This window comes from Rutilus rutilus (assembly GCF_951802725.1).
Source record: "Rutilus rutilus genome assembly, chromosome: 10".
NCBI classification, from domain to species: Eukaryota; Metazoa; Chordata; class Actinopteri; order Cypriniformes; family Leuciscidae; genus Rutilus; species Rutilus rutilus.
Window position 1 is genome coordinate 10,374,415 of NC_140215.1, and position 26,318 is coordinate 10,400,732.

The window sequence follows — 26,318 nt, forward strand, 5'->3', positions numbered from 1 at the left end:
AGAACACAACTCATTTAAAGCTCTTCCTAATATTCCATAGTTTTCTGTGGGTGTGACATATAACAAATAGTTCGAGTCATACAGAAGCATTACTTCCTGTTATCCTAGATGAGATAATGAGAATGACACATATTTCATTCTTTGAGTGAGGATCATGATTCTTACCAAAGCATCAGCTACGGCAGCCTCCACTTCCGTGCCAGTGTTCAGGACCCTCATGGCATTGACAGATGCAGAAATACGAGCCTGATGCATCAGGCCAAAGCGATCTGTGGGGTTTGAACACAGGATTATAGAGTGAGGATGGGCAATGGCGGGTAAGCAAATTCTTACCTTCTACGACATCATCTTAAAGTCAGGTCATTAACATTGTTCAACCACGTAGGCTAATTTCTCATAGACAAAACTTTAGGATGACATGTAGAGTTGTTGAGAGAATGCTGAGAAAATAAAGACAGTCTGTATACAGCCCAACACATAACATGAGACACAAGCCCAGAAAGGACAAAAAAAGTATTACGGTTGCTTAAAAACTTAAAAAGATAACGGTGAAGTGTGTAATTTCAGAATTTACAACACTCCCCACATCCACCATTAGTTTGCCAATCAGATAATCCCATCCCAAACTGATGTTATCATGTTTGCCCAAGTTGGGTAGCTCAAACTAACAGACTAAAATTCTTTTTAGTGGCACTAGTGGCCTAGAAATCACACATTTCACCTGTAAAGCTACAATGATCAAAAGTAAGATTATGCGCACGAAAAACAAAAAACAAACACATACTGATTTGACTGATAATAAAGCAGCTTCTTGAAAAATGCCAAATGTGTGTGAATTTTAGGTCCGGCAAACCAATGATTGAATTCAAACAATCTAAAAAATACACTGAACCTCTATGATGCTCAGAGCACAAAATGCCAAGCAAAAATACCCATTTTAAATGTATTACCAGCAATAACAACAACGCAAAAGTGTAAAATAAATAAATAAATAAATAAAAATAATTGCAAAATGGGAAGTACACAAAACCTAATGTACGAAGCAGACACACCACTAACCGAATGGAAACGCAAATAAAATAACCTCAACTAGGATGGATGCTGATGTTTATGGCGAGAAAAGCATAACACGTCACTTGATAAGACAAAGACACTGGAAATATAATTTCACAGATGAACAGATAATTCACATCTAAATCTATCAGTGACGTGAAGTGGTTCCCAGTTGCCAGTTTTACTTTCAAAAAAGTAAAGTATTAAGGCATGCTGGTGATTGGCCCTGTCTGGGGCCAGGGGAGCGAGGGTTCATGCAGGTCACCTGACTGGCCCACGGGTTCGGCCGTGGACAACGCGCTGGTTGAGCGAGAGTGACGTCGGGAGGCTGCAAGGGGACAGGAAAAGGGTAACACCCCAGGAACGGTTAGTGCTACACTGAAACACTGAGCACCATCTGTGGCATTGACACCAAATCACCAAAATGCCACAGTTTACATGTTGACACATTTATATATATATGTGAATACCGTTCACAAGTTAGGGGTCAGTAAGAATTTTTTTTTTTTTTGGAAAGAAGTTAAAGAAATTAACACTTTTATTCATCAAGGACACATTAAATTGATCAAAAGTGACAGTAAAGACATTTATAATGTTACAAAAGATTCTATTTCCGATAAATTTTGTTCTTTTGAACTTTCTATTCATCAAAGAATCCTGAAAAATAAAATGTATGGCGGTTTCCACAGAAATATGAACTGTTTTCAACATTGATAATAATCATAAATATTTCTTGATCATCAAATCATCATATTAGAATGATTTCTGAAGGATCATGTGACACTGAAGACTGGAGTAATGATGCTGAAAATTCAGCTTTGATCACAGGAATAAATGACACTTCACTATATATTCACATAGAAAACAGCTGATTTACATTGGAATAATATTTCACAATTTTTACTGTATTTTTAATCAAATAAACGCAGCTTTGCTAAGCAGAAGATACTCTTTTAAAAACATTAAAAATCTTCGCGACCCCAAACTTGTGAACGGCAGTGTATATATATATGAAATATATGAAAAAAATAAATAATATTTATATATAGTGTGAAACAGACCATAGACTTATCAGTCTCCCAGTGGATAAGCAATGAATTAACAATGCAATATGCTATGCATTACATTCAGTGTTTAGCATAATTTGCATTTATAAATATTTGAAGTCGCTTTTATTTTTATATTTTCAGTTTTCATTTTAGTTGTAGAAATCCTCCTAGAAAATTATTTTAAAGATCAGACCAGTTGTTTTCATCCACAATGCCACATACATTTTTTTAAGGACAAACCAACAAAACATCCACTGGATGTATTTACAACCCAAAGAAAAAGCAGCACATATTATTACAGCAGTTTGAGAACATATTAGTGCATGCATTGAGGCAAGCAAAGCAAACAATTTCATATCCCACAAATTAGGAATACCATCTATAAATAAAGGCCAAATAAAATTCAAGGGAAAAGGTTTGTGGTAACGAATTGGTTGTTGTTGTTGTCTGGGCTCCATCAGCCACTTAAGCGCTCTACTCACCAATAGGAGTGAAGCCCCGAGCGGGGCTGGTGTCGCGGCTGCTCTCGCGACTAGTGTCACGGCTGCACCCCTGACTCATGCTGGGGCGGGGGATGCGACTGCTCCGGGCTAGCGTGCGATAGGGAGAAGTGGCAGGAAGAAGAGCTTTACCACACAGCCTGGCTGTTAGAACACAGGTTAGGGCATTAGTGAGGCCGTGGAGTCAGAGAAAGGAAGGGTTGGCCGCTCCTAGGGTCCTTCTGCTTTAGAAAGGTTAAACGTTTAAAGCACAAGGCTTAAGCTGAACATTTTCAATTCGATTCAGACAACATTTAGTGAGTTTCTGAACATACAGCTTTAAAGGTGCAACAAGTAATTTTGCATATGGAGAGTTTTTTTTTAAACAAATTATAGGACAATAAATCACATCTCTTGCTGCTATAAATTTTACTTTTGGAGTTTGTATATAAAATATAGCAATCCATAATGCATTATATCATGAATAAGATGAATGATTATTAATGCATGGATCAAGCTCTCATGAATCAACACTGACAATTTCTGACACTGGTTTCTATGCATCACTTTTGAAAAATGATATCTCTGGATGCACTGTATAATATATGTATCCCTCAATCTTACGTTCACTCAGCTACAGTTTCTGACAGGTGATGGGTGTGCTGCGATGTCTGAATTCTGATTGGTAGTTGCTGTATCGCATCACTGCTCTTTTGCATAAAGTTAAACTTTTGTCAACTTTCATGTTGGTTGTCATGTGACTATATATATTGATAATGGTCAGCTCAACTCATTATGTGTCACTGAAATCAAATTAATTTTGTTCACTTTGTCACTGCTAATCGCGGTCACACTTCAAGAAGCTTTTTTTAGGCCACGGATATGACTTGAATATTCATCTAAACTATATAAATAAAGTACTATTCATTTTTAGGTGTAATTGCTTGGTGCACCTTTATATACAAACACAGACAAAGACTGCATTTAGCTTAAAAGCATTCTTATAAACTTTTGAGGCATTAAAAAAATATATATACTCAGTTTTGTATATACAAATGGACTTTCTTGTTTTATAGAAAAACGACTTACTGTTAAATTTAATGAGCTCAAATTATTGGCTGGACATTTTTGGTCAGATCTTTAAAAAGGCAGGACTCACACAAACATTTCTCAGAAAAACCTGACAAACACAATGACCTCAAAATACAGCCAGAAAAGCTGATGAGGAATGGAAGCCGTTAGTCAGCCCTGTCATCATTTAACAACAGGTAAATGAATAACATGCAAAATACTGCAATGATTAGCCACTGAGTCAGTTTTGGCATAAACCCTTGCATCAGTCAATTAAATGAATGCTGAGCTTCATTCGCACACCAAACTAGTGCACTAGTCAAATCAAATATGCAGGATATGCAGTGAACAATGATTCAGGAAATTAAAGTAAAAAAATCCTGCCATCTATAATTACCACAAGGTCCTACCTTTTCCAAAATAGCATAGCAAAAAATCTCCATGTCGTAAAGCATACTCTTAAAGGATTTCTCAAGGAACCAGTTTAGGTCCACTTGAGTTCCAGAATCAAGCTGTTTTATATATGCCGATGACGTGATGTGATGTGATTTGCTGATGACGAATATGTTGTCCCTACCTAGGCCCAGTCTGTTGGGGCTGGTTTCACGGCTGCACCCTTGGCTTCGTGGGACCCTAGAGTACTTGTCTGAGGGTGTTGTTGGGGCAGTGGCTCTAGGAATTCTGCCATATGCGTGTCCCAAGAGCTTCCCTGGAGAGCTGGATCGGCTGCCGGCTGCAAAGGGAAGTGAGACCAGGGCTGTTGTAAGTAACATGGTGAATGATTATCTACCAAATGCTAATGGCTCCCCTCTGCTTACAATTGAATTTACATCATTAAAAAAGTCAAATGAAATAAGGCACCTATTTTTATAAGACAATGAATCATCTCTTTAATATACAAAGTGAGCTTCACTAAACTGTGGAAATGTGTATGTGCTGTTTATAATGTCGTTTTCCATTATATAAGGAATTAATGTTACCATGATTGCAAGAAAAGTTTGGGGTAAGAAATATATATATATATATATTTTAAAGAAACTTATTTAGCAAGAAAGCATTTAGTGTTTAAATTCACCCCTCAGTGTTCTGTTGATTTTGATCATCAAAATTCAAGGCATTCATGATCAGATTAATTCTTCCCAAACTTGTAAACTAAAGAAATAATATAAAATAGAACAAAACAAAAATCAACTTTATAGAAAAATAGTATTTGCCAAACAATGGTGTGAAAACTAAACTGACATTTTTTTTCAATGGTGACTATAAGCTTTCCTTTATTCACATGGCCCGTTTGATAAGCAACAGCTTAAGTTTAGGTGAACAAAATCACCACAAAGAAAAATTAAATATGTGTATGCAAATATATGAAGAAGAGAGCTCTACTCTGATACAGACAAACACAGAGACGGACAAACAGGGTGAACTTGGATCCAAGGTCTATTCGAGCTGCAGGGAAAACAATAATCTCCACAGGCATGGTAATGTGACACTATGAGGAGCAGACACCTTGCAAACATTTACAGACAGACATCAAAACAAGAACAAATACCCAACTATCATATGTCGGATCTCTATTTGAACAGAAATAAAAGTAAGATTAAGCTAGAGAAGAACATGCAACATAATGGTATACGTGTGACTCATGCAGGGTTCATCTTGAGGGTATTAAAGCAGCTTTATTCTGAGGAGGGGGGGCTTACCACTAGTGGGGTTAGCTGATCTGGATCCTTGTGTATGGAGGCGAAGCAACGGACAGGTGAAAATTAGCCAGTTACAATAGACGCTTGATGTGACGCATGGTTACCCAGCATGCATCAGGCAAGATGGCGTTTATTCGTGCTCTAGCAAATTAAATCTACACATTTAATGCCAAAGAGTGGCTTCGACTATAATTGTGGAATAAACTCCATGTTCAGGATGCCAAACTGGGTTGTGAAAACATTAAAAACAAAGTAAAAATGGAAGATGATAGTGGTGGCAGACCAATGGTTAAGTATCAAAGCTGCTCAAACTCTAGTAAACCTAGGAAGGTGAAACATGTCCAGGTATCATTTCACCATGAAAAAATTAAATAATAATTTACATGAAACTTAAGCATATTTTCCCATTACATAATTCCACATTAACATGTGACGATGTTCTCACTGATGATTGTCATATATAATTATTTAAAGGATATGTTTAAATAAATGTACATAAATTGTATTTAATTTATATACAATTAATAGATTTTTTAAATCAGATAAAAAATATGGCGGTTTGGGGGGGGGGGGGGGGGGGTAATTATTATCATTATTATAATGCCACAATAAAAAAAAAAAAAATAATAATTTATTATGTGAAAAGAAAGACGCTGTGAAGTGATATGGGAAACATGGAACTAGCATAGTTGAATTTAGCAAATTGGTTGTCTGGGTTGTCAAATACACAGTTTAGTGGTAGATTTCGGTAAATTATCAAACATTAATATTGCAACAATATGCACAATATTACAGTTAAGGTTTTAGTAGTAAAACAAAGCAAATCCATGGTAGTTTATAAATCATACCATGCTTAAATCTTTTGTTGGGCGTAACAGGTGAAGGATGGGATCAAGGCCCTAGAGAGACACTTACGCTGGGACTGAGACACCACTTTAGCTCTGCTTCGACCTCGGCTGTCTGTCACAGTGCTGTTGGCGTTGACTGCACTCCCTGAGCTCTGCCTTCTCGTCCGCACTCGACCTGGAGGTTAAAAGAAAACAGAGTGAGATGAAGCGATACAAAATGCATGAGAGGAAGGGAGAGATTTGGAGTGAGTGACACAAAGAGAGACAAATTGAAAGGTTTTAACGACAACAATAAAAGGACAGGGATACTAAGGACAAACAGAGAGATTTCCCTTATGAAAATATACTGACTGAAAGGAATTACATGACATGCTGTACTGAGATGACTGATGTTTAAATAAATGCAACAGATAACATTATTGGCTTTTGAGCAGGCGGATCTATCAAAACATACACTATCGTTCAAAAGTTTGAGGTCCATATATATTTAAATTAACCAGACAAATCACTTAAGAACAAGTTCTTATATTCAACAACAACCTGGCAAACATGTTTATATATATATATATATATATATATATATATAAATTAATACTTTTGTTCGACAATAAAGACATTTATAATATTGCAGTTATGTTAATTATGTATTATGTTCTTTTGAACTTTCCCTTCATCATTTATTTTTTATAATGGTTTACAAAAAAACACAAATAATGCTAAGCAGCACAACTGTTTTCAACATTGCTAATAATAAGAAATGTTTCTTGAGCAACAAATCAGCATATTAGAATGATTTCTGGAGTAATGGCTGCTGAGAATTCTGCTTTCCAATCACAAGAATAAATCCCATTTTAAAATATATTCAGATAGAAAAGAGTTTATTTAAATTGCATTACTATTTCACAATATTACTAATTTTACAAAAAAAAAAACAATATCTTACGAGCCCCAAATTTTAAACAGTAGTGTACCTATTGAGTTCAATTATATCAAATAAGAAATTGGTTTGCTCTTTTGACACAAAGTTCCAGTATGAAGCGGTGCAAAACAGACATTTTGTATTCTGTTTCTGTAACCATAAACTAGACCAATACCACCATATGTTTACATGGTTCCAACACTTTTGAGCACTTTTTTTCCAAGGTACAAATGACACATTACAGATCATATGAAGTACAAGTGACCATTTTCATTTCACTGAACTACTGTTATTTACTATGAATAGGAGAGGAGGGGATATATCATGCACACGGGTCATGCAGACCACTAGAAGAGTCAGATTTCCAGATGTACAGTTGTTAATCATCAAAAGAACACTGCTCGAATCCCTCGGACAGCACAAAGGGTAGACATTCACACGCACACACACATATATACATTTACAGCTTACCATCTATTTTACCAGGTGCACCGTCTTTGGGGCAAAAACACAAAAACAAAAGCAGGGGAGTGCAGGGTGGAGGAGAGGAGAGGCATAAGAGGCAGAGATTAGAGTCAGTTAAGCCCATGGAAGCGTGGAAGACAGGGATCTGCTCAGAAACGGGCCTTGCATGGAAGCACACGGGAGCTACTGAGTGTGACTGTGGGTAAGGAAATAAAATCTCTTTGATCATTTATGAGGAATCATGGGATTAGAAAACGGTACAGAAAGAAGATTATTCAGACAAAAGTAACAGACAAGTTAGTGATCAAAAGTTAGGTGGATGCGTTATAAAGCTCCAACATTCTCTTCTGTCTTCTGCTGAAAAACTAACACTGAGAAAACCAAAAAAGTAATAAGCAACATAAGACTTTTGACAGTGATTTTACACTATTGTTTAAAATGTTCGACTTATTGATTTTAGAAAATGGAACAATATGATAAAAAAATAAGTATTCATAAGGACACATGTTGAATAAATAAATAATTAATTTTATAATTAATAATACTGCTGTTATTCCAGCAAGTATATCTAAGTAGTTTTAAAGACATTGTGTTTGAAAGTAGCTTAGCCTATCAGAATTTAGAGTCAGAACGATGCATTTTATAAAATTATTTTATTCTCCCTCCTGGAAAAAACTAGACTAAACTTTCTAAAAAAAAAAAAACTTAAAAGGATAATAAATGTTAGAATATCCGTCGTTTGTTCCTCATCACAGAGCAGCTTAATAGCATCTATGGTGCCCATCAGTTTTATTAATGGGCCGCTGCAGCCATAAAAGCCACTGATTTTTATGGCTATTTTATTAAAATTCCTAATTAAGGATGAAAGAGGAGAAAAGATGGATAGAGTGTGATGAGGTCTTACCCAGGGAGGCGTAGGAGCCTGGAGGCAAGGCTGCAGCAGAGCTGAAGGGAGATGGGGAGGTTGCGGTGGACATGCGGGATTTGGCACTGGAGGCTGCGTTCACGTCTACGTCGCTGCGGGAACGCTGGAGGGAACCAGGGGTCGAGGACACCCTAGAGCTGATCACTTTACCTGAGAAAACATTACACAGACAAGAGTTACAGACATGGCAAAACGGCATGTTTGTAAACGTGCTAAGTACCAGTAAAAAATAAAGTGTTGCTTTACTTACTTCTTGTAACGGGGCCTCCAATAACGCTCTTCACTGACATCGGTCGACTGCAGGAAGGTAGATAGAAAGATTTTTAGCAACAGCAGAACACTTAGAAAAGAGTGAACAAAACAGTAGTCAGTCATTTCAAATACATATTTTTCAGTCTACTGACAATTTGTAAATATTTCTCAGTATTTTTCAAGTTTCTCAATAGATTTTCAAATACAACACTGTAAAAATCGAGTTAAAAAAATGTAGGTTTTCCACACCTTTTTTTTAATTTTTATTTCATGAGTAATATTATTTACATAATAATATTTTCAAAAACATTTTACAAAATTTGGACCGTATGAACCGACTCAACTTTGCTATAACACTGTAAAAAAATAAAATATATATATATTTTTTTTTTAAGTTTTATTTTTAAGTTTTATTTTTAAGTAAATAAAACAGTATTGTTTTATTGAGATTGTATTGTTTACAAGAATATATTATTTCAGTCTTACTACTTCAGAATTTCATGTTTAATTCAATGTGTTACTTGCTGTTTCTTTGTAATTATTTGTGAAATTTACAAGCAATTTATGAGTGAATATTGTTTCAAAGTAAATCCTACACCAATTAAAAAGAGCATTAAATCTACAATTAGAATGTGAACTTCATTTGATATTGTCAGCAAGTGTGAATTTAGTGTAAATATTCAATTTATCTAGTAACCCTATCTGTAAATAAATACATACCATCTGCAAATAATAAAATCACATTGAAATTACGATGTTAATTTGCTTGTAACACCTTCTTTTTTACAATTTTTGTGACCAGTACACAGCAGTGTTTCTGCTTTTGTGTATAAACACCGATAGCAGATTGAGACTATTAGAGCTGTCACTCATCACACTGGTGCTAATTCAAGATGATCTCACTGCCTCTGATCAACAGGGAGAAAATGTAACAGATGCTTCAGTCTAATATTGAAGATGAGATCACTGCCTCATATTAAGAAAAGACTCAACATGCTAGGAAGCACAATCATCAATCTGTGCACATGATCCATCAGCCAGCTGGCAAATATTTCACCAACTTCAACAGGGACAGCCATAACTCAAAGTTTTTGATAGCATGAGCTGGCAAACATCACTAGGGCTGCAACAACTAATCGATAAAATCGATAATAATCGATTATGAAAATCGTTGTCAACGAATGTCATTGTCGATTAGTTGGTCTGCTCACGTCACGGGGAGCGTTACTGATGACGTCACTTTCATGACAACGCAGTCACGCGAAATGGCAGAGAGTAATCGGAGAGAAACATCAGCACGGCAAGCAAAACTGTATTCTCATTATATGAAGATGTGAAAATGGTATAGTCTAGTTTAATTCAATGCTACTGTGTAAACAGCTTTGTTTACTAACTTCGGGACAGTCACACTAGATCTATTTTGTATCGAGCATCAGGTTGCGCAATCAGTTCGCTCGCAACATAAGTGATGGATTAAAATAGCGCTACCGCAGAAATAGGTTAAATTAAATGGTGTTTACAAAGTGAAGCACTAAATATAAAGGCAGTTAATAACAGCAGCAGTAAAATATTGTTTTTTAGTCACTGTAGTCAGTGGTTTTCAGCGAATGCTTGTGCAGTAATACATAATTTTTTCTGTACTTTTAATCAAGCCTGTTGTCAGCTGAGTACCTCCATTCCGCTCTCTTTTTATAGCATTTGTCTACTATGTAAGGGATAATCCCGCTTATTACATGGCTACCCACCAAATAAATCAATAATTTTACACAAAATATTGATTTAAAAAGGAGTTTCTTGATTTAAAAATGATTGTATTGCTTCCGCTAAAGAAAATAGTCCGTTCCGTCTCTACGGTTAGAATCCTGTGTCCATAGCAACGCTCTGTTTTTCTGGTGTGTTATACTTCGCAGCGGTCTGTTATCAAGAAATAACAGATCGCATTCTACATTGGAATTCAAAATCTGCTGCTTAATATCTTATTACAAACATGTTTGTGTCCTAATTTCATAATGTGAAGTTTATATGAGCAGCGCAACTCAATATTTTGTTTTGTTTATTTATATTTTGGATATTTAAAGAAGTTTTACTGTTTAAAAACTGGACAAACTTTTGTGTTTGGGGTTTAAAATGTAAAAATTTAAGATTATATTAGTAAAACTCAATGTGTGGCTTTTGCACTTTTTAAAGTACACTTTTACATATAAATACCCTGATTTGGGGTTTTATTTAGTTATAAACAAAAATCAAATTGAATAAAAAAAAACACCTATCCGATTAATCGAAAAAATAATCGTCCGATTAATCGATTATCAAAATAATCGTTAGTTGCAGCCCTAAACATCACAGAGACAATGTTTCATCTACAATCACTGAACTGTATGGTTATTCACCATCGTTCGAAAGACTAGGGTCAGTAAGATTTGCTAAATGTTTTTCATAGAAGTCTCTTAGGTTCGCTGCATTTTTTTAATCAAATATAAAACAAACAAAAAACAGCAAAAATGTAAAACATTGTAAAATATTATTATAATAAAAAACTTCTGTTCTCCATTTTAATACATTTTCAAATGTAATTTATTCCTATGATGACAAAGCTGAATTTTCAGCAATCGTTATTCCAGTCTTCAGTGTCAGTTGTTCTGCTTAATATTTTTGTGGAATCTGAGATAGATTTTTTCAGTATTCTAAGTGAAATGTGTGCATGTCTTACTTGAGGCTCTCCTGCGAGCTTGAGGAAGAGCGGTCGGACTGCGGTAGAGACACTACGCTGTCAGAACTCTTCAGATGGGACTGTAGGGCCTTCTGATAGGTCGACTCCAACGCCTGAAACAGGTGCTCTGCCTCCCGACTGTAATGGCCATGGAATCCCCAATAACACCTATAGAACAAATGGACAACCTCTTAAACAAAACCATGGAAATGATCTAGACTGATACAAATGTTAAAATGCACTATTAAAGCACATAAATGAATATCTCAATGAAGTATTGTTCATGCAACGTCTAACCAAGGACTCCAAATATACAAAAGAAAAAGGCAAACAGACTTACTTTCTTGCCACAGATCTGGCCTCAGAGTCAGCATCATGGATCCCCTTCTTGATGGTCTCAGTGAGAACCGCCACATGCCTAGGGTAGTAAGGAAACATGATGAATACAGTTTCTTACAGTCTGCAGAACCAACAGTGAATTCACTGAGTCTCCTTTGAAATTTTCTGGACCAGACGGCAGACCTTTTTTCCCAGTTCTCTAAAGGCAGAACAGTGGGAAAGAGAGGATAAGGGGAGTCCAGACCTCCTTATAAAAGAGCTCTTGGCTATATTGCCATGGAAACGGCTGGGACGCATGGTTGCCACACATCCCTGGCTCATCAATTCAACCCGCGAAAAGAATCATCAGTTGCCTGTTCAGCCGAGCTTTGATAAGTAACACGTTTTCACCAGTTAAATGTCACAAAAACAGGAAAGGGAGGGGGGTGACTGCTTGGCAGCAGAAGGAATAAACAGAAATTCATGCAAGTACCAAGTTCTATGAGATACATCCTGAGCAAAAAAGCACTTCACAAAAACTAATATATTAATTCTCAACACATCATCAATCATTTTCCACTCACCTCTCTAGAGTATGTGTCTGCCATTCTTGCAATAACAGGTCTAAAAACTCATAACACCGTCTGATGGGGAGAAAATGAACAAGTATTTCTATTAGAAGACAATGCCTTTCTAATTTATGCTCTGCAAAAAAAGAAAAATTTAAACAGATCTCTCAGGGAGGTCTAGTTTACCTTCGAACAGCCACAGATTTAGAAGTGCAATTGCTGGTGATGATCGGGATAAGGCGTGGGAAGTGTGTATGCTGAGAAAGACAAAAAGCACAATTATAAATCTTGGTGCTAGAATATTAAACACAAAATTAAAACATAGAATAGAATAAATACACTACTGTTCAAACATTTGGGGTCGTAACATTGGTTTTAAAGTTTTTTTCATATAAGATGTCTCTTATGTTCACCAAGGCTGCATTTATTTAATCAAAAATACAGTAAAAAAAACCATTTTTTTATAATAAAAAAGCATAACTTACTATAAATGTCCTGACTTCCACTTTTGATCAAATTAATATGTCCTTGCTAAATAGTCTTAATTTACTTACTGACCCCAAAAGTTTGAAAGGTAGTGTAAATCACAAAAAGCCTGAAGCCTCTGAGGGCTCATTAAAGCTAATATAGTGAGGAGCATGTGCAGTGCTAGTATCCAAATGGGAGTAGTGTCATGTAACTTCGCTATGTGTGAAATTTTAGCCCATTTAGAGCATCCCAATTCAATTGAGGTTCCTTTGAGGTTCAAAATTAGTTAGGATGCTGCCTTAGAGGGTAGCTGCCTATGTAAACAGTAGACAGCAAGGCAGTTCACTAGGTTTTGGAAAATAATTATTGTGTCACTCTTTTCATTTAATCCCAGAATGGGCTCTTAATGTATAAATACATGTGAAAAAGTAAAAAGAAAATCATCAGAACTCACTCGTAAGATGATGCGGATGGCTGCCATTCCGGATGTGGCCATAACTTTGGCGCTGTTGGGCACCAAGTTGAGCAGCGTAGGCATGATGCTTTCAGCCCCGTGATCGAATTTATTCCCCAACACTGAAGACAGATGCCTGAGAGACCGCAAAAACCACCAATCAACAAGACATAACATACGTAAACTTCAGGTCTAGATGGAAATGAATCAAATTTGTGTGACATTAAGGCATGGAACTTGTTTAGATATCCATCAAGTGGCTGCACTTTAGCAGAAGAGCTGTCCTGCACGCTCCAGTCAGCTCAGTTCCACTTCATTAGAAACACATTACGAGCCAGAATAATTAAATACCGACATTGAGTCACGCTCAATCGCAGAGACCCGCACAACAGCTTAATTTACCCCTTGAAACAGCACTTTTTAATGCTGTATCCCGATGATATTTGAGATAGAACATGCATCGGAGTAAGATTAAGTGCCTTTAAGACTGATTTGTGAAAAATTGCCCTGCTGCTGAAGTGTGTCTTTGATCAATGAACATCTAAAGGTGGCACCTTCTAGCTGACTCTTAACAAGTCGATATTGGTAGTGGATATCACACTTGAAAGCTATATGAAAAATAAAAAAAACATTTTTACAGAGACTGGAAGAGAAAATGGTAGAGAAGAGTGGCTTCATACCCGAACGTGATACAGGCCTCTCGAACCACTTGTGACCGAAGATCTTTAGCTGATTGCTTGAAGGCACCTTCTAAAAGACGTAGATGTTGAAGGAAACTCTCATGCTCAGTCGCACCAGCCAGGACCAGTGACCGCACTTTCTTCAGCTAAATACATGATATAAGAGTTCCTTCAGTGCCACGCCGAAGACAAGTTATTCAAGCTGGAGTGCGTGTATTGTAATCATGTATATTAATCAGGGACTTACAGCAGTGATGCGGTGCTCCCAGTCTTGCTTGTCATCTGACAAAATTTCTCGGATCTTATTCAAAGAGTCCTCCAAATCCTTACTGGAATATATCTGAAACCGAACAACATGTATGTCTTGTTTGAATATTTAAATTCAAGGAATCCATAATAAATTGCATGATACTGTCCATTTAAGATACAGTACATTACCTGCACTGCAGGTACATCTTCAAAACCCTTGATAAAATCCTCTTCATCCACACCTCCTGCGCTGACACTGTCCTTTCCTGAGGGATTGCAATCACAAAATTATATTTTAAAAAAGATTTAGCACTCAATGTCAATACCGGTAAAATTTCGCAATTCTAACCTACATTCACAATTCTATTGTATATTAAAAAAATTAATACTGAAAAATATTATTACAAATTAAAATAACCATTTTAATATATTTTTATATGTATTTTATTCCTGTGATGGCAAAGCTACATTTTCAGCAGCCATTCTCCAGTCTTCAGTGTCACATGATCCTTCAGAAATCATTTGAATCATTCTGGAAGCTGTGATGTATTTTGATGAATAAAAAAAGTTCCAAATAACAGATTTATTTGAAACAAATATTTTGTATAATTGCACGTATCACTTTTGATAAATTTTACGCATCCTAGCTGAATAAAAGTTGGAATTTGAATTTATATTTATATTTTTATATATATATATATATATATATATATATATATATATATATATATATATATATATATATATATATATATATATATAAATTCCAACTTTTATTCAGCTAGGAATAATATATTATAATATATTATAATAATATAATAAAATAAAATATATATATATATATATATATATATATATATATATATATATATATATATATATAAATTCCAACTTTTATTCAGCTAGGAATAATATATTATAATAATATAATAAAATAAAAAAAAAAATATATATATATATATATATATATATATATATATATATATATATATATATATATATATATATATATATATATATATATATTCCAACTTTTATTCAGCTAGGAATAATATATTATAATATATTATAATAATATAATAAAATAAAATATTATATATATATATATATATATATATATATATATATATATATATATATATATATATATATATATATATATATATATATATATATATATATATATATATATATATATATATATATATATATGTATAAATGTAAAATTAATGCAGAGGACAAATTCCGAGTATAGGTTGCCATACCTGGCCTTCACTTCACTTTCTTCACTTCTTTTTTTAAGTTATATTTTTTAAAGCCTATTAAATGTTAAAATTGATAGCTGTCAATTATACTGTAGTGTTGAATGACTATAATTAATGGCTAAAATTGAGAAAAAAAAAATTGAGAATCAGATCCTGGCCTTCATTCATAGTGCTTAGTAAAAAGATGCCATTAAACAAATATAAAAATAAATACCATCTTTATGTTGTTTCTACATTATTTTGGAGATTCGATGTGAAAGTATTACAATATAAAAATATATTAAAAACTTTAAATGTTAGATGTTTAAATGTTAGATTAAATGTTTAAATAAATCACGATTAATTACAGAAAAATGTGCGATTCATTTTTTTTTTTATCGATTGACAGCATTTATTTTATACATACATGCATACAATGTTTTAAACTGAGATTTTCAAGTGACTTCATGATGGATTTAAATGCATACAGTACATGCCTTCTATTTAAAACCACCATCCAATTCACATGAAAATCTGGGTTTAATACATCAAAGAATATTACATAATATAAAAATCTGCAGTGTTGCCTCTTGGCCAGCCAACAGAGTCCTTATTTATCTCTAGTCATTTCTCAATATCTCTTCTCCTCTCACCCTGGTAAACTACAAGCTTTTCGAAAGATAATCTTTCTGAGAACAATGAGATTTCTCCTTGTTCAACATGTTTATGTGAAGTATTTATGGATGTCTACAGTGTTTACTCTGATCTGACTTCAATTCCTCAGTTGTAACCTGGGCTGTGCTGTAGTAGCTGTGGTCTTACCTGTAGCCCTGGATCCAGAGGCAGAACTGGGTCGTCTCATCGAGCCCATGCTGCCCCCTCTCTTGCTGCTGGAGAAGCCCTTAGAAGAGGTAGAGGAGGAGGACCTGCCCCCATCCACAGAGTCTTCGTCATCAAAGTTCTTATCTGCAGGAAACACAAGCAACAGTGATCAATGTTTCATCAAATATGTTCACTGCTGTACTCTCGATCAAGACGACAGGTCATCATCAATCTGCTCTGAAACTGCAGCAACCAATGACGAGGGAGTTGCAAAAGTATGCTCTTGAAATCGACTCATAGTGGTTTGTCTGAAAAACTAGTTGGATGTGTTTCGGGCTCATTCAGAAGGATACACAAGTGTATCAGATAGTAATGCATATGACAAACTGATTAATGTTATCTGGAAGAGCACAGAAGGAACACCACAGGAAATACTCTCTTCCTGAGAACACAAGGGAAGGCTTACATGTACTTTTCTCTCCCTCATCTCCCCGGGTCAATATTTCATCACCAATTACCACTAATTTGTCACATTCATTATCATAACATTAAGCCAACCTGCATCTTTTGATTATAATAATTCCCCATCTTGCCTTGACCAAGACCAAGGCTTTTACTCATACTGTAAGACCAGGCCAAAGACCATTTTTAGCGTTCAAACATGGCAGCAACCGTTCTTGAGTGATGCCTAAAGCAGGTTAAAGTTCAGAAAATTACAGGGAAATTCAAAGATTAATCTACTGCAAGGGACTCTGGACATAAGCCGCAGTAACAACTAAGCGGACATGGACACATTCCAGCAGTCTGAGAGGAAGGGGTGGCACACCAATCTTTCTGAACGGGAAGGAGATACAGGATGACTCTATGCTGCTGCCTGATTCTCTCAGAGCACTAGTGCTGTTCTGCAATTTGGTTTAACAATTAAATGACATACAGATAATTAAATTGGTTCAGCTTATACACATGCTCATTAAGAAGTCATTTATTCACACTGAACTATAAAGAACAATAAAATACATGATATCCTAAAAGAATGAATACTGGATAATGAATGCACATTTCAGAATTAAAAAGGTATTATAAAAAACAATTCAGTCTATTTTCCATTCATACTGTTGTTTGAACCCAGTTACTTTAATATTATATTACTGTAATATATTTGATATATTTTTGTTGAATATTATATAGAATATTAGCATATATATTATGCAATTTGATTCCATGATCTAATTTGAAAGCATTTTTCATAGCATTTTTAGTGTTCACACAATTGAATGGCAATGTGATTGGGAGTGTGCACAAGGATTAAATAACCACAAAGGGACAATTATGTAATAATCCTGACAAGCCTGCAGAGCACAGTGCAAACAAACCAGTCAAAACAAACCAAGACAGTCAGGACAAGGGAAAAAAAAAACTTTCAATTGATATTTTTTGTTCTAGCCAGACTGGGATTGCAAAGTCTATTCACAGGGTGGCCTCTGTTTTTGTGCTCACGATGGCAGAGGAGACACTGTTTGACTATGGTACAAAATCCCCTTTTATAAAACCACCTCTGATAATTCTCCTTAAGATGGATATTTTAGACTCGTGCCAAGATTTTCTCTTCTCTAAGCCAAGATTTTTTTTTATTTTATTTTTTATGATTTTAAATATTTAGTTTTATTTTTAACCATTTGATCAATGATTAGAGTGCAACATGTCAAACCAATGCACATGCATGCAAAAGGAAATAAGCAGATTGCTGGTTTTTTCAGCATTTAGCTGAGAAATGTCATTTAGAGAGAGCCACAGTGGGCGGAGGAAGGCAGTCGCAGTGTGCTCTAATTAAACCCATTGGAATGCTTACTGAGAGGTATTGCTGACTGCTGAAAAATACAGCCCAATATCATTGGTGGGTTGTAGGGACAACAGAACATGTGTATGTGCATCAAACATCTGAAGACAGCGGATGCCCACAAAAGGCATCTTTCATAACACAGCATGTGGGCAGATAGCTATTGACAGTCAAAAATGTCACAAATGCATCCTTCACTCTGATATCAGCGGTTTCGTTGGCGCTCAAGTAGCTAGGTTATTGTATTATTTCACTCAATGATATTGATAACAATTTGCTTTGATTTGAGATCCATCAGAAGCAGGCCGCTACTCAACAACATGCTCCGTAACTCGCTTAATTGGCCTAGAAAATGAAATGGTGCATCATAAGACTGCTGTGCAAATAAATGTAACAGCGAGCTCTTATTCAACTGAATAGGAACGTCGCCTCTGGAGTAAAAATGGCTAATCGGACAATTTTTTCCTGTTTTATACCGCCTGAAGATTGTGTGGCAGATCAAAGTGCCAACATGTCAAATGAAATAATATGAAAGAACTAGTCATACCCTAACAGCATTGGTTCTAACAAAACGTCCCTAAAAAACACGTGTTTTCAAGCTTGTAATATTGAATCAATTCAACGTCCTTTCAATCGGATAAACCCTTGAAACTGAACTGGCCTTAATCTCCCCGCCACTGAAGGTTTGAATTTGAGAAATGTGTCATTTCAGATGGAAAAGGAAAGGAGGATATAATCTTTTCTGCGTGACCTGCCCACTTTGAACAAAGAGCTTCCCCCAGCTCCTAAATACGTTTTTCACATACGACTGAAGACAAACTACAATATTGTCATTTGTTTACCTCACAAACATGGGCAGCTTATAGACCCGTGAAAACACCTGTCAAAAACCTGTGTTGTTTTTCACGGCCACTGAAGTGGCAACAGTGCCAAGTGACAACAGTACCCACCACTGTGCGAGATGACAACTTTCTTTAGCTGCTGACTGGACAGAGACGATGACACAGCATAACATGTCAGAGTGACTTTGAGAACAAAAAGCTCATAACCCAAGCGACACGTTTACATAACAGTGCTGTAGGACATGAACATACACACACACAAATGCCCTGATCCATTAATCTCACTCTCAAACTCTACTTCTGGGCCCAATATCAACTGTATAATGTACTGTATTTAAAGACGATATATTGGTATGCCTTTCTCATCACTTCCTGCAGTGTGTCCTGGAGTATAACACAAGGCATCCTAGACATCACTACTACAATAAGACACGTGCAACTCATAACCTGTTCTCACAGGTGTCGACAGCACTATGTTGAACAGTATGTGCGCATTGCTGAAGGTGAACAAATGAAGTATTGTGTTCTGAACAGAACACAAGTCCTTGATCTGTTGCATCACTGTGTACTCAGAGGGGAAAGGAAACATGCTGTCAAGTTGGTATTAAAATAAGATCAGGGAGTGTTATCAGTGGATTCTGCTATAAAACAATCTGCTGATCACTTTTTTTTAAAAGTAAACTTGAAATCTTTTACACAACTTCCTGGTCTTTTATTGTGCATGAATCGTTAGTAAATGTTATTGCAAAGGCAAAAATAAGCATTTGCTTTATTTTTTGGCTAGTATCATAAAGGCAGGGAAAAAAATAATGTTAACCACAGCCAAACAGCTATTTGGGCATTATTTTAGGCTAATGTTGTAAGTAAAAATGCAACACTCTGCTGTGAGACGTAAAAAAAGAAAAAAAGAAAGAGAGATACACGATGCAACGGCCATAGAAATCCATCTGATGCATAGGACAATATTAAAAAAGCACCAATAAAATAGCAGTCACAAATCCACATCAGTAATGCAGCTATATTTAGCTAATACAATGCAACAAAAACTAAAGAGACAAGTTGTAACAGACTGCGTAAACCACATAAAATTAAACTAATTTAGAAGCGAGATGTCTTCTTGAGTGTTCGAAAAAAGACAAATCTAGTTTATGCATATCAGAGTCCATGAAAAATCTAAGAGAGATGTTTTATTCTTCCAAAATGACAACATCTATCTATGGATACACTGCCTTTCCATTTAAAAAAAATGCTTTGAAATGTAGAAAAGAAACTGGCGCAAAACAATATTCAGAACTCAGAAATATGAATATCTCCGAAGCGTTAAGCGCAGATAAACATGCCATCCCCTTGGCAGAACAGCAGCTGGAGGTTTAAGGCTGCTAGTGCCCAGCATGTCTTTTATTCGTCCTTCGCATTAAAGCCGCCATTTCCATTCCAATCCTTACCTTCTCCGGTTGTCATAGAGCAAGCGTCTCTTCAATTCACACAGACACTGCAAACACAACAAAGCTCTAGCAGTCTCTCTCTGGTCTCCGCCTCTCCCTCCCTTCCCTTCCTGCTGCTGTGGTCTTATGACTTCACCAAAGACAAAAGCCACCAACTCTTTTTAAATAAAGGACTCAGAAAACATTTCCCCTGTAAAGGCTGAATGTCATATACATACAGTGGATCTGAGGCTGTTTGCTTGTCCTTTACAGCTCCTCAATCTTTGAGTTTATGCTCGCTGGTCTTGAAACATCTTCTTTACACCAACTTAACTCTCGGCACAGGAAAGACACTCCGGATTCTCTGGCCCACACACAACAGATTTACTCAAAATATTAGCAGTGCAAATGAAAGACATTTCCTATTATATAATGCTATAAATATTTGTGCAGAGACTGCACTTTTTTAAAAGAGTTTTTAAGTGCTGCATCTACAAGAAGAAAATACAGTGTTAAATATGTCAGTGGCATTATTAATTTGTTTATTATTTTAATTTTCAAATAATAATTATAGAAATAATATTATTAAATAAATACAAATCTAAATTCAAGTCAATACCAATGCCTCAACGACTGAATATATATATATAAATTAAGAATTGATTGAAATGGACAGTTTTAAGTGATGAACTATGAACTCATGTAGATCAATCAAACTTATCAACTCTAACGGCATTTGCGTTAAAGAAGTTTAAATTACAGTTGCTGTAATATACTAGGGTCAATGCTAAAGTCAGGAGACTAACCTGAAGATAGGCGTTTAGTAAACTTATAGTTGCCAAATAAAATAAAAACATTAAATCATTTTGTGTGAATAGCCCTATACATTTTAAATTACAACACCAATGCGAAGCAGTAAAAATAGCCAAAATACCTCCAATAAACCTTTTGGTAACCAGCATTACGTGCACTCCTTTGATTAAGGCTTCTCTTCACAGCGCATCTGGATCAGTGTTTTCCAAAAGAACACTTGTATCTCGAGTCATCATTTGTAAAACGCTCACAGTTCCAACAAGGTTCATGAAAAATTGCTTTATATGGAGAAGTGTGAACCCAGGATCACATCAAAGCTTTTCAATTTCAGAATCAGTGTGACATTATTCCATTAAATAAAACAGAATTCAGAAATGGATTAAAGCGAATCCCTTTGAATCTGAATGACTATCACAAAGCAATTTTCTTAAAGAAAATGCAGCATACTTCAAGAAGAGTATTGCTCTTTATCTTTTTTTTAGGTTTAATTCTAAAGCTGACACTTATCCTAAAAATTAAGATTTATCCATGTTTTCTCTCAATACATTACCTTTGCCTGGTTTCACTGGCAGTTCAATAATATTTACAAACTAAACTAAGAATCGAAGAGACGATCACCCGAGTAAGCAGACGTTTAAATTTCGGTGAAACCACAGAAAAATCCTTATACTACAGATGCTGTTTTCAAACACTTACTGAAATGCAAAACCAGTACAAATCCTGTAATATAATGTGCAATGGGGCTGCAGGGGCGGAAAGAGGAAAATTTGCATATTTAAAGCTAGTGACGTGAGAAAGCAAATTGTTCATGCAGCCGACAAAAAATATAAAAGAATCAGAAACGCATCCGATTTCAGTTCTTTTTTTATCATCACTGCAATACATATTTCGTTATTTTGATTAGATAATCATTCTAAAATATTCCCAAAAAAAATTCTAAAATAGAAACAAATAAAGTGAGAGACTACACATGTAATATACATTTATCTAATTTCAGTGCTCTGGCCTTTGCATAGATATTTAAAGATGGCCATCTTTAAACATGACTGTTTGGATTAATATGGAATGGTAACACTTTGCAATAAGATTGCATTTGTAACATTAACTAAGGTTAATAATTGCTGTAGAAGTTGTGTGTTAATTTCAACATTTACTAATAAACTTTATTTTTGTTTCAGTTTGAATGCATGTCTTTTATTTACTTCTGCAATTTATATATTCATATTTAAATATTTATTTAATTTAGCACATTTTCATGGTTTTGTAATAAAGTTCAGCACTGTCTGACTTAGTGTTGTTTGTTTTTCATCCATTTTAAAAATTATCGGTTGATTAATCAGTTATCGGCAAGTCGGTCCAAACTAGTTATAAGTATACTCCACTATCGGTCGACCTCTATTAAACAGTACTTATATTGTTCCGAAAAAATTGTTCAATATATTTCATATGGCTTGTGTGGGTATTACATTGACCACCATACTATAGTAGTTTCTGTTGTGATGCTTTGAAAATATTTCGGCGGCCTCCAAGTCCAAAATTAATCTTTGATAATTGAATGTAACAATACCTGCCATTCTGCAGTATCGGTATTCGCAGACTTTAAAACACTCCCTTGAGTGTTTGTGTAAGCGCTCTGTAAACTATTATATATCTATTTTCCATCAAAGGTTCCATCAATAGGTTTCTATAGCAGGCAGTGTTAAGCAATGCAGCTAATTACAGACATAACTGTTGAGCATGTGAATGCAGTGGCCAATCAGATGTGCTAAAGTTAGTCAGAATCCACTCAACACAGAGTCTTTGTTCAGTTCACGAAGACCATTTCTGACTCCGGAAAAAACCTGAATATACAGCAGGGTTTCTAGGGTTCATGAGTTGATTAAAAGCTAAAATAATTAAGTCATAAAAATGTAAAAATGAAATAATTTTTTTAATTGGCTCTCCAGTGTGTTCAAACACAGATGTTTTCACACACAGACTTACGACCTTGAGGTACTGAACAGAAGAGATGAACCAAAGAAGATTTTTATGTCAAAGAAGGCGGAGCCTCAGAGCACACCTACCTATTAAGTAATCACCACGGACCAATAGCTTTTACCTGTCAGAGCAAACTTTTTCGTAAATTTTGCTTTGGCAAGCAGGAGTTTTGCTTCAAACTCCCGAAACGAACACAAAACGAACTTCGTTTTGGCCTGATTTTGTTAGAGATGACATCACACCAGTTCATTCTTCGATTTCGCTTGAAGTATATTGGAGGTTTACAAATCAGTGACTTATGAGGTTCCATTTCATTTAGGATGATGTAGGGAGTAGAACTAGGTTTTAGAAACAACCAGGGTAAACATCCCCGCTATGATGTTTAAAAGACTTTTTGGACTTTGAATTCTTGGAATTTCCAAATATAAAGCTCCTACCTGAACCTGATGAGGGGATCATGTTCCCGGATCTTTGGACTTCATCAAATCTGCTGAAAATTACATTCAACCTGTAAAAAAAAAAAAAGAATAAATCCAAAGTTAAACATTGCTCAGTTACAGGAAAAACAACAGCTCCTAGAAATGCAAGTTTTCCAATATGACCCCCACTGTACACAACACATTCCTCAGAAACAGGTGTTGCAAATCTAACAGGAAACAGTCTCAGCAAGCAGGGTAAATGTCTGTGAAATGGAAATACCTTTCATTTGGTCACTCCCTTTGTCCTAAAGTACCTCCTGACTACACTACACTACTACTTAAAAACTATTAGCTATAGACATAATGATATGATGACCTAACTCATAAAATATGGACAACAGACAATAAATATCTGGTTGCTTAACATGTCGGGTCAGGCGGCCTAAATGGCTGGTTCAAGGCCAGAACAAGCGACAATGAGGACCAGACTTTTTGCCGTTAGCCGCAAGTCGAGACTGGCTGTGATGTAACAATTGATGTGACACGTTTCAGCAAGGATGGTTTTGTGATCCTGTCAGTGTAATGCAGGCTTTGCACCAACTATATTTGACCTCACAGCAAACCTGCAAGTCCAGAAGTAAGTGTAATCCATGCGCTAAGAGGTTAGCCAATCATAACAGAGGTCAATTATACATTTTAAAGGTATAGTAGCTAAAACAAAATGGTTGGAGAGATGGTTGTGTACAATAATACTATTATTAAATGAAAGAAAACATCATTAGTAGATCTCGGGAAAAATAAAAATGGTTTCAATTATGGTATGACTTCTTTAATGAAGCAACAATTTTGGAAACGCATGTGAAACCGAACCATGTAGTGCTGCTCCCTAAAACTCCTCCCACTGCGCATTCACAGAGCTGAGGATGTTGTCTTCCTGTAATACCCTCTGAGAATCCTTTATCCTGAACATTCCTCTCAGAAGACTCTCTGTGGGAGTCAGAGGCAGATCCCCAGAGCATCAAAGCTGATTCATGTTCTTTGGTCATGCTGAATGTGGACGGGCTGACACATCTCTGCCTTAGAGTGTGGCAAAGAATCAGTTTAGCCTCAGAATAGAGCTGGGCAATAAACTGAATATCCAAAATATTAATTATCTGCAGTGATATTTGCTGGTGATAAAACAATATGCAGCATTGTGAATAGTGTGATGATGTTTAGGTTAAAAACTCCAACTGGCAAAGTCATTAAATTCTAACTAGGACAAGTGAGTAAAGCCTTGTAACATTAATGTTTAAGAGGGTGTTGTTCCCAACAATCATGCTGTTAGGATTTAATTTTAAATTAAGGCATCCCAGCTGACAACGACTGACAAATGCAAACATTTAATCCTACAAGTCCATCACTTCTGCATTACAAAGTGTTCCAAAACAGAATTTTGAATTGCAAATGAGATGGGATGCCCTTTATGCAATATGAGAGAAGTGAAAGTGTTGCTTGCTAAACCCTTCTTTACAATAGTGTTCAAAAGAGATTTGTTCCTCTATTAACTGCATCCAGGCAAACTGACTGTGTGCCTCTAAATTAAGCTGAGAAGATTTGAATTTCACAGAGACATTCATGGCAGTCTATGAAAAAAACGTCAGGCTGTCAGTGTGCTTAAGACTCAAAAAGTTCGGATTGATTTATGCTAAATGTGGGTTTTAGCGAGAAAGCAATGAGGTTTTGATTCTTTCATAGATCCCTCCAAGGGCCATTTTAGTTTTGTGGTAATCATTTATAGTAACAGGATTTGATATAGACCCAAAGAATTTAGGCACAGATGCGCATGAAGCCAGCTGAGAGGGCAGCTTGGAATGATATTAATCTAATAAATCTAATCTAATGAGCACAGCTCTCTGAAATGGAAAAAAATTAGCATTAGCTTAAAATATTTTAGTTTGACCCAAATTATTGTGTTAATGAGATTTGGTGAACTAATTCAAAGATACTGGAGTTGCAGTACACGTAGTTCGGCCAGGATGCTCACAAGCTAGTGTCCGAAGTCACAGCAAACTGTTTTCCCCAGGCATGTTCCAAATGAGCCCTGCCTTTAAAGTCTTCAAACTATAACCACTGAGAAGATCACAGAAACAGATGCCTGCACGTTCCCTGGAGACATGGACAGAGTTTAAGGGGGAGGGACACCTAACAGATGTTACAACCAAATTCAGACCACAAGCAAATGCTGGCATGCCTTCCTCTCTGTGCACTCAACTTCAGTCAGTTCTTGCTGTGGAGTATTATGGGTTATTGGGTATGCTTTTGCTTGCAGACTCAAACCTATAGAGCTTTTCTGAATGCTAGCTGTGAGGAAATTTAAGCTGAATGACATAGTGTGCTATGAGCACATCATGTTAGTCGCTAAGAGCATATTAGTATCAAGTTAGATGGTAGGGCCTGATTCTGGGTCCGGAGGGAAATTAACATCTAATGACCTGTATGAAGAGCCACTTTACCCCCTTAAGTGAATACAAATCATTACATTACTAACAGAGACATAAATGTGTTCACGCTGTTTAGAAACACTTAATAATTGGGAAAAACATCTGTCTAGATTTATCAATGCCTGATAGAAGTAAATAAACACATGCAGCATATATCTAGAGGGGAAAAAGACCTCCAAATCATACAGATGAGTCCAGAATTAGACAGAAATGACCATCTGAATTAGAAAAGATTGGAAGTGTCTTAA

General features: G+C 35.7%; 1 protein-coding gene across 9 annotated transcripts in view; it reads right to left on the reverse strand.

The window, feature by feature from the left end:
- clasp1a (cytoplasmic linker associated protein 1a) overlaps positions 1-26,318 on the reverse strand; it is a 71,383-nt gene that overhangs the window by 15,481 nt on the left and 29,584 nt on the right. The window contains exons 7-25 of one of the 9 annotated variants that reach the window (XM_084421398.1): positions 23,606-23,676; positions 16,276-16,419; positions 14,399-14,475; positions 14,208-14,300; positions 13,961-14,106; positions 13,281-13,416; positions 12,545-12,615; positions 12,374-12,433; positions 11,812-11,889; positions 11,472-11,639; positions 8,760-8,806; positions 8,489-8,659; positions 7,591-7,614; positions 6,268-6,375; positions 5,353-5,379; positions 4,230-4,385; positions 2,585-2,692; positions 1,319-1,381; positions 166-269 (exon numbers count right to left, since the gene is read on the reverse strand). In XM_084421398.1, coding sequence (XP_084277524.1) covers positions 166-269; positions 1,319-1,381; positions 2,585-2,692; positions 4,230-4,385; positions 5,353-5,379; positions 6,268-6,375; positions 7,591-7,614; positions 8,489-8,659; positions 8,760-8,806; positions 11,472-11,639; positions 11,812-11,889; positions 12,374-12,433; positions 12,545-12,615; positions 13,281-13,416; positions 13,961-14,106; positions 14,208-14,300; positions 14,399-14,475; positions 16,276-16,419; positions 23,606-23,676 — 1,852 coding nt within the window. Of the gene's footprint in view, positions 1-165; positions 270-1,318; positions 1,382-2,584; positions 2,747-4,229; positions 4,386-5,352; positions 5,380-6,267; positions 6,376-7,590; positions 7,615-8,488; positions 8,660-8,759; positions 8,807-11,471; positions 11,640-11,811; positions 11,890-12,373; positions 12,434-12,544; positions 12,616-13,280; positions 13,417-13,960; positions 14,107-14,207; positions 14,301-14,398; positions 14,476-16,275; positions 16,420-20,399; positions 20,500-23,605; positions 23,677-26,318 lie in introns of those variants that run through there. The other 8 variants (XM_084421403.1, XM_084421400.1, XM_084421397.1 and 5 more) reach the window with 8 other exon arrangements.